Source organism: Anarrhichthys ocellatus, unplaced genomic scaffold (assembly GCF_004355925.1).
Source record: "Anarrhichthys ocellatus isolate YVR2014 unplaced genomic scaffold, GSC_Weel_1.0 scaffold25, whole genome shotgun sequence".
In the NCBI taxonomy this organism is placed as follows: Eukaryota; Metazoa; Chordata; class Actinopteri; order Perciformes; family Anarhichadidae; genus Anarrhichthys; species Anarrhichthys ocellatus.
The window spans coordinates 2,282,939-2,292,582 of NW_022280055.1; the positions used below are offsets into that span (position 1 = coordinate 2,282,939).

The following is a 9,644-nucleotide window of genomic DNA, read 5'->3' on the forward strand; positions in this document are numbered from 1 at the left end:
ACTAGCTGTACTACTTCGTCAGTAAGAGCTACACAATTCCTTTAAGTCATACAGTTAATCGTTACTACAAAAAAGCTTAAGGCATATGTAACCGCAAATCCTCGCCTTTAAAAAAAAAAAAATGGGGGACAAAAAGCAACAAACTCCTCCCAAACGTATTTTTATCAACGACGTCGACAGATATTCCTCCAAACACATCGCAAAGGTAACGTTCGCTAAGCTAAATAAGTTGCTACCCGCTAACGTAATATAAGATGGCTTGTCGTTCACAAGTGTTACAGTGTTCATTCTGACCGTCTCAACAGTTCTTATCGACATCGCGCGTGGCCGAGGAGGAGGAAGAAGAAGAAGAAGAAGCCTCCCCTCAAAGGGAACCTGCTTTTCAAATAGTGGGTACTGTGTCTCCTTCCACCAAAGATGGTAAAGACAACGTTCTGCTTGAACAGTATACGGTGAGTCAGGAGTTAAATGACGAGTAACGTTGTCATGCTTCAGTTCGTCTGCGGACATTTGATGCATATTGTTTCTGGGCTTTACTTTCAAATGCAACAGGTAAAGTGGGGGAAAGTAACAAAGTACATCTACTCAAGCGTTATACTTACGCTACATACGATGTTGAGGTACTTGCACATTACATGACACAGATTTTTAAATTACAAATCATAGCCGACAATATGATTCATTGCTATAGATTGAACTACCCCATAGGTACAATTGGCTCCTTATATACACCAATAAAAAGCTGCTTTTAAAATGCATCATTAATAATCATATAAGATTCTGTTATGGAGTCATTCTGCATAAAGAGTCCTTTTATGTTTTAACAGCCTCATTTTAAACGATTTAAGTTTTAACATATTAATGCTAAGTATGTTTTTCTGATAATACTTTGAATGCAGGGCTTTTACTTAATTGAGTATTTTGTATTGCTTTTACTTGTCGTAACAAGTAACTATAATAATAAATGATGTCTATTTCTGGACAATGCAAATTACAGACAATGTGTAATTGTATGTGTAATCTCTTTTGGTAGTCACCAACTCGAGACGAGCTTCTTGAGCGCCTGCTGGAGTGTGACGTAGTGGTGTACAACATCTCAGAAAGTGCTACGCAACAGCAGATTGAAGAAGCCACATGGGCAATCACCGGTAAGGGAGTAAGTATAGGCTTATTATGCAGTGGACTGGCTTTGCTGTTTCCTTTGTCATGCTGTTTTCTGTCTTCTACAACAGCCCTTAATGCTGAGATGGAGAACTTCAAGTCTCGAAAAATGTTCATCTTAGTCTCAAGTGTGATGACCTGGGCCATGACCAAGCCACCGAATCTGGTGAGCTTGTAGGAAAATTTTGGCCAACACGTCCTGTGAATAAAACACGACCATTTATGTTATAATTTGTCTCTTCAGGAAGAAACAGATGTTCTGCTATCAGAGGAAAAGTTCAGAAGAAGAAGGCCACATCCCAATTTCAGAAAACACAATCATGTGGAGAATCTTGTGTTGAAACTGCGTAGAGGTGTATGTACACTTTAGGGATGAAAAGTTCAACATACTCAACAAATATGCCAGCAGCATGGTAGCATTTTACTCCATGCAATTTATTAAGCAAGGCCTTTAACGTGAACATGTTGTATGCATGTAAACGTCACAGATTCTGTGTGATTTTCCAATCTTACAGAAAAAGTTCAAGCTCACTGGATATGTTGTAGCTTGTGGTCTTCAGTACGGAAAAGGAGAGAACCTCTTTCACTACTTCTTCAAGGTAGATATTAATGTGTACTGTAATAACTCAGTATATTGTATGGTTGTGTATATATACTAATACCTTCATTTGCAATATCATGTTCTGTAAAAAATGTTTTTGTGTTTTGAACAGGTGTCCTGGTTGATGCAGTTTCCAAAAGTTCCTCTCTTTGGACAGGGCACGAATCACATCCCCATGATTCACGTGAATGATCTTGGAGGGTGATTTAAATTTCTGTACTCCTATATATATATATTTTATTTATTTATTTATTTATTTTTATTTATTTATTTATTTTTTTTGATAATTACTGAAGGGCTGAATTGTCTTCCTTTCTCAGAGTGATCCAAAACATCGTTGAACTCGAGCCAAAGTCAAAGTACATTCTTGCTGTTGATGACTCCAAGAACACTTTAGAGGATATTGTAAAGGTAACTTTATTGAAAACATGAATGCAGCAATACATTGAAGAAAATGAAGATGTTGTGAATCACTACTGTAGGTCGACCTGGTCACCCAATACTGATTAGAATCCAGCTGGGGACTCTATTGTGAGCTTTCTAAAAGGAAAATGACAAAAAGAAAGTTCCAAAAATGCTTCAAAACTAATCTTATTCTCTGACTCTTAACCCTTCAGATGATAAGCGTCACACTTGGGTCCGGAAAAATGAACAAAGTACCTGAGCAGGATGCCATCGCCATGAAGGCTTTTAAGGTACAGTGTGAAATGTTTATTCTTATTTTAAATAAATAAGAATCTAGTCTGGATTATTTCTTCATGTGCATATTCAAGTCTTTCTACATTTGTGAATTTATTTTCGTACCCTTGACTTATTCCAGCCAGATGAATTGGATTACCTTAATATCGACCTCCGCCTGAATGCTTTTATTATAAAAGACTCCTTCAGTCTCCGCTGGACGTCTGAAGCTGGGATGGTTGAAAACATGAGGAGCATTGTTGAGGAGTACAAAGACACCAGGCAGCTTCTTGTGAGTGTTATGTACAGATAGCAGAAACGATTTAAATATATTTAAATCATTTCTGTTGCTCAGATCTACAGTATGCCCAGATTCAATGCGTCAGTAAAGTAATCCACAACATTACAAACACATTGATGGGGTATTTGGGGCATGAAAGCTATTTTGATGCCAGATAAAAGCTGCCATGATTTCCCTTTTTCCCCGTTTATTTTTCACAGCCAATCAGAATCTTCCTGGTTGGGCCTCCAGCTGTGGGTAAAACCACCATTGCAGAGAAGCTCTGCAGTCATTACCAAATACACCACATCAAGATCAAAGAGGTCATTGAGGAAAAGATCACACAGCTGGTCAGTGGGATAAAAGCATTTGCCTCCCAGACAGACTAACTAAACTAAAGGAAATATACTGCCCTCTTGTGGAAGGCCTTCTTTGCAATTTAAGACTCAATACAAATACAGACTCATTGTTCATTTTTCGTGTTTTTTGTTCTCTGCTGCAGAAGGAGATAGTGAATGAAGCAGACCCTGACATTGACAGTGAAGAGGTAGTGACTGCTGCACAGAAACAACTGGAACAGTTTAACAATAGCATGGAAATGAATGCAGGTTAGTTAGAGAACCACAGCCCAAATTAAGAGCGACATGGTTTGGTTTGTTGGTATTAAACGTTGTGGTTTGGATGTTTGACGACAGCAGCTCTTGGATTAATTCAAACTTGTACGCTAAATCTGTTGATCACAATGTTGTAAGATATTAAAAGTGAGAAAGAGACTTGTATCCAGAAACAGGTGTGACGTCGAGGGTTGTGCTCATTTTGCTGAGACCTTTGCATTTGGTATGTCTGTAGTTGGATTGTTGAAGGGTTGTTGTTGCACAGAGAGTCTTTTAGTTCCTCACTTTAGGTTCTAACAATTGTGTTGGTCCATTAGGTCGACTGGCTGACCATCTGGTTTTTGACATTTTGAGAGAAAAGCTGAATTCAAAGCCATGCAGGAACCAAGGATTTGTTCTCGATGGCTTCCCGAAGTCTTATGAGCAGGCAAAGCTGATTTTCTCTGGTATGTTTCATCCATTCATTTAATTACGATGTGATGTTTATTTATATTAAAAACACTAATGCAGATGTGGTGTTTTTTATTATGCAGATGAGGAAACAGAGAACCAGGATGTGATGCCCAAAAAACCCGTGTACAACGAGCAGATCACTCCAGGTTGTTGATGTACTTGTTACTTCAATTAACCACAAATCAAACCATTCAGTTCTTACGGAATAGCAGGCAATCCCCCAAACTCTCTTCTCTAATATGACAAAGCATTCTTATTCTACTTGTTTCATGTTTTGCAGAGCACATTTTTGTCCTCAACGCGACAGATGATTTTCTGACAAACAGAGCTCAGAGACTTCCACAGAGCGTTGCAGAGAAAATGCGTTACACCCAGGAGGAATTTGTCCCTCGCCTGACGAGATACAGACAACTCAGTACGGCGGAGCAAACCCTGCTGGACTACTTTGATGAGCTTGAGATTCTCCTGGAACATATTGGTACTCTCCTCTAAAGACACGTAGTTGATATTAGACCATCAACAGAATATTTACCTGAGATGTAGAAAATTAAAATCATAGAAAATGTGAGTTTTGATCGTTGGAAGCCGGTTTTTGTGCCGTTCTGTCTGTCTGTGTTTAACAGCGCTTTGTGTCACGTTTTATACGTGGCAAGTGAAAAAAGTGACAATGTCTAAGATTCAGCTTAAAGAAATAGTTCAACCTTTAGGGAAATATACTTATTCGCTTTGTTGTAGAGAAGATTTTCTTTTTCTTTTGTTGCCAGCGTAGCTGTTTCCCCCTGCTTCCAGTCTTTATGCTTAGCTAAGCTAACCAGCTGCTGGCTCCACCATACTGACATGCGAGTCGTATCGATCTCCTCATCTAACTCTTGTTAAGAAACCGAGTAAACAAACTGTTTCTTCAATGACGAGGATCGACATGCTGGATGTCATGCTTCCTTTAGTCTTCCCTCCCCTCCCTTTCAAAGCAATCTTCCTATTTCGTGCCATGAATCGATCTCATCGTGTAACCTCGTGGCAAGCGACTTAACGTTCTGCAGAGAGGCTCGTAGAGGTTGCCAACTTACTTCCCCAATGGATTTGTTTCTTATCAGTAAGTGTGTCTTGTCCCTCCTCCAGAGGTCACCACAGGTGATTCGGAGTACACAGATGTTATGAAGAAGATCACAGAGACAGTGGGGATTCCCAAAAACTGCGGCCTGAGTCCAGAGGAGCAGGAGGAGGAGGACAGGAAGAAAGATGAAGAGAGGAAGCAGAAACTGGCTGCAGACGCTGCTGAGAAGAAACGTAGGAATGAAGCTGCACTGGCTGAGATGGCTGCTCAGTATGAGGAGTGGGTAAGTGTTGTGTAATGCATTCATAGATGGTGGAGATCAATTACCATGCCGCATCGGGTTTATGTACTTCGCTGGAACACAATGACTTGTAAATACGACCAGCCAATTCAAATATTTCATCATTCCTTAGCAGAGGGATTTGTCCGAGGTGGAGCGACAGGAGTACGAGCTGCTGGAAGCTCACTCTCTTCCTCTGAGGAACTATCTGATGAAGCACGTGATGCCCTCGCTCACTGAAGCCATGTTGGACTGCTCCAAGATCAAACCAGAGGACCCCGTCGACTTTTTGGTATTTACACAGTAGAGGTTCTCATATTAAGCATATAGGGGCCTTCTGTTAAATACTGTGTGAGTGAATTGATGCAGCAGCTGATATGTCATGTTTTGTTTTTGCAGGCTGAACATCTGCTGAGGAACAACCAACAACAATAACAATGAATCTAATGAGGAAATGAGCCCATACATGTTATTTATTTGAGGCTTTGTTCTTCCTACAGTAATATAATCAAAGATGATTGTAACATGAAAAGATTGAAGGAATTTCATTAGAAGGTTGTCCCTGTAGATGTGACTTTAACGTCACAGATTCTATTCATAAGACTTGTGCCTTTGTTGTCATTTATTAGTTTACCTGAAGCAAAGAGGGCAAACACTGAGCAGGCATAGATAATACTTTATTTAAGGTATATTATTTAACTCCCTGGTCAATAATACTCTCAGTGAGTAGGTCGCTCTTTATAAAAGATGTACAAACTAATGACTTTTGTAATGGATACTAAACTAATTATTAGTCCTTGTTAGATAATTCATAAGCCATTAATAAGAGCAGCTGTTGTGTCAGTAATTAGTTATTATAAATTCTGTATACATATTAATAAAGGGTTGTGTTTCCCATCCAGTCTGCAGATGTAAACGTAAAGGGATTGTTAATGAATGGGGTGTTGTCCAGATGTCCTGCAGCCCTTTTTAGAAGGTCAGAGGTCAAATGCTCCATTGGAGGGTCTACACTTTGATACGCGTATTAAATGATTCGAAATCAGATGTATGTCAAGAAAGAATCTCAGCTAGCCGTCAAAGTGGAAAATAAAGTATTGGGTCCTGCACATTGGGAATATGAAAGCCAAACTATGAATGACTTCACCCAGAGAAATGTGTGTGCATAACACTCATTATTGCAGAACAAAATACTTATAATCATCAAATTAAAAAAACAACAACCTTAATTTAAACTGTGCTTTAACATAGTACACAAACACAGAGAGTAATAAAATACTTCACAGGTATATTGTGATATGGTATACGTATACACATTTATAACACTAAGAACTACACTTTTAACATGAAGAAATACTAATGTTTCTCCTGGCGCAGTGCTTGTTAGGAAGGTTTATATTCCTGCCAGGTTTCCACTCATTTCAGATTGGTCCTTTTACAGCCTCCATCTGGTCTCTGACTCAACTCCCACTCTGATGAAGAGTCAGAGCTTACTGGAAGAAGCGTGCTGACCGGTTATAATCCAGCAAAGACGTAACACAACAATCTTCCTGCTGAAGGTGAGACAGTAGAGACAGAATACAAACTAATTAATAAAAAATGCAATAGATAAAAATAAAAATAAATAAAAATTTCACTGCTGAAAGAAAACATGGGTACTCACATTTTGTTATGATATTTATCACTAAAAAGAAATGTAATAATTCTTCCTTTGCTCATAAAAAAGTCAGAATGAAAACAAAGCATATTCCTACAATACAAAATTATCAAAATATATTTCTTTCATATGTGAATCGTTTAACTTTCATTCAGGCTACAAGTCTGCTTTTTGAACACAAGGTGGTGCAGGAATTCTATCTAGAGACTTGACAGAGGCATAAAAGAGAGACAAGCGCCTGTATTCAAGTATTGAAATGTCTGTTTAAGTTTCCGTTTCTCTCAATTCAACCTAAAGACAATAGAGCTATACGATGCATTGTCTTGCTTTGTTAAGCTTTTATACATACATTAGTCTGGCTTTGGAAAAGGGCCTTTGTTCTGATATTGTTGTAAAATTAAATTAGAATGTTTTGCTCGGCTTGTTGTGGAGGTCAATCTGGTGTCTGGATTCGCTTTGTAGTTTCTTTGTGACTGAGAATCTGTGCAATCAAGCAGCTAATTAGAAGCTGTTTGCCGGCTCGCTCATATGGAAACTAAATCATAACTTAAGCACTTCCTGTCATACAGTCTTTATGTACAAAGTGACCACACTAAAATGGCAAGAATAGCCTTTTACAGGTTGTTAAATCTTTACAAGCAAAACTATGTAATTGTTTCTGTAGCTGTGGGGATTATATCCTGAGGTTATTGTACAGTAACTTTCCTGAAATTTTACATACTGAAACTCTAAAATGATAATAGTATCTGGTACAGACATGAGGCTGATTAAATCTCCTACACCTAAAGCTAATTATTTAACCAGTACTACCTGTGCTGTGGTAAGAGTAAGAAAAAACAACTGTGTGGTGTTTACTTTACTCAGCAAACTGAACCCTGCAGTTTAAGAAAGTATTATTTTGTCATTGTCAACACAAGTATGTGTTTACATGTGCGCTCCTGCTGTTTACATTACATTTTACACAGAAAGAGTTACATACTTAACTTAATGAGTTAATTGTTGTCTGTGCAAATTTGCACAACAACAACAGGATTGTAAAAATACGGATATAATTTACATTATTCTTGGGCCATTCTTCAGAAGGAGTACTCCTATATTTGTTACTTTAAGTAGATGTTGATGCGAATATTTTTCAAAGTATTCCTACATTGTAGTTCTACTTTTGTACAACTAAAAGATCTGAGTATGTCTGCCACCAGTGCACTGCTGGTGAGAAACACATTTTATTGATTCAGTAAATACGACTCAAATGCACGACACTTAACAGGGAAGGTAAAAGCACAAAGTCTGCTGTGTCGCTGTTCAAAGCGGGAAACGAGCAGGTCGTCCAAACAGGCAGAAGACTTTAAAAAGGGCAGTCGATGTGTCAAAACAAGCCAGGAACAAGAGGACAAAAGGCTCTGGGAACAATTGCTCAAGGAAATAAAAATGGGGAGCTGATGAGGGAAGGTAGCAGGTGTGGATGTCATGTGATGGTAAAAAGGAATGACAGCTTCTTAAATAAAAATGACTAGTGAGTAAAATACTGGCAAGAGACACTGTAATTTGCAACAGGGCAAAGGGTCGGCCCAATCAGCCAAAATAAAAGTGTTGTTGGTGACACTGAGAGAGGCAGAGTGGTCTGGCATGACAAATTAGGACCGACATCCCCGGCAGGAAGCAGGTCCAGCTCTGTCACTGACATTTCATTTCATATTTATGGGGAGAAACAAGGAGATGTCCTGCCAAACAACCAAGATTCCCGTAATTCATGTCTTCAGTATGTGTAGTTCAGCTTTTTACTGGACCCCAAAGTCAGTCAGCCCCTTCCTCGTTTCCAGTATTTTACTGCTGTAAAAGGAGGATATTATTCTCCCTAATTAGAGTTATTTTTTACCACGATGCACTTGAGCAAGTTAAGTTCCTTAGTAGTGTTATCCTCAAGCTGTAAACTCTCAAAAAACAAAATTTCGGAGAAATGCAGAGAATCCATTGTAAATAGCTGAGGCTGTATTTGCTCTCAGGTCCGTTTTGGAAAACATGAGTCATCATCCCAGATGGTCCAGCTGCCTCCTGTTGGACTGAGACTTCTCACTGGCCCCAAAGCATGCTGGGAAGGGACATCTTAACTGGCTAAATACAGTGTACCACTCCTACTGTACTGTTACTACTATAAATGTTACAAATATTACTGCTAGTACTCTGACTATCATTACTGTACCATTTCTCTCCATTGCTACTACTTTTACCTCACAGCAATTATAACAGCTAACACACTTTTATCATTATTATTATTACATATACTAATATGATAGTTAATAAAAAACATTCAGTCTAAAACCCCTAACTGGTCACAGCCAGAGGTCGCTGTCTGGTCTACCATAATGGCCGGTCTCCAATGGAAAACCTTTCATTTAGGATGCCAGATATAGTGTAATAATGAGGACTTTCACCTGAACAAGCGAGGAAGAAAGGTCTCATTCTGTGGTGCAGGGCGTCAGCTTAACCGGCTCAAATACAGAACATTCATGGTGGATAGATACTCCTCTATCCTTGACCTTGTTTGACTGCCTGCATTTTTGTTTTGAGCTATTTTACTTCTGATTGCTTGCTGATGTTATATCCTCATTATGTTTTTCTGCATAAACTCTGATGAAATGTGTTATTTTAACCTTGTTTTTGTGTGGGTATTATCAATAACAGTACTTAGCTCAAGTACTGTCATTGGTGGGTGGGTGTATGCGTGTGTGTTTGTGTGCGTGTGTACCTGTGTATACTCCATCCTCCACCTACGACAGAGAGACAGACGATTCGTGTAAAAGAAAAGGGAACCCATGGTGCTAAATGGTCGGCACACAGCTTGTGTGTGTGTGTGTGTGTGTGTGTGTGT

General features: G+C 38.9%; 1 protein-coding gene across 1 annotated transcript; it reads left to right on the forward strand.

Annotated features, from left to right (window-relative positions):
- On the forward strand, nt 1–6,041 carry ak7a (adenylate kinase 7a). Its single transcript, XM_031861680.1, has 18 exons — nt 1–205; nt 306–452; nt 1,034–1,148; nt 1,233–1,327; nt 1,406–1,516; nt 1,677–1,760; nt 1,875–1,963; nt 2,083–2,173; nt 2,380–2,457; nt 2,583–2,732; nt 2,942–3,070; nt 3,223–3,328; nt 3,652–3,780; nt 3,868–3,933; nt 4,068–4,265; nt 4,907–5,124; nt 5,255–5,413; nt 5,521–6,041. Exons 1-18 carry the CDS (start codon nt 122–124, stop codon nt 5,554–5,556), a joined length of 2,085 nt encoding a protein of 694 aa, XP_031717540.1. The 5' UTR covers nt 1–121; the 3' UTR covers nt 5,557–6,041.
- Nucleotides 6,042–9,644: the final 3,603 nt, after the last annotated feature.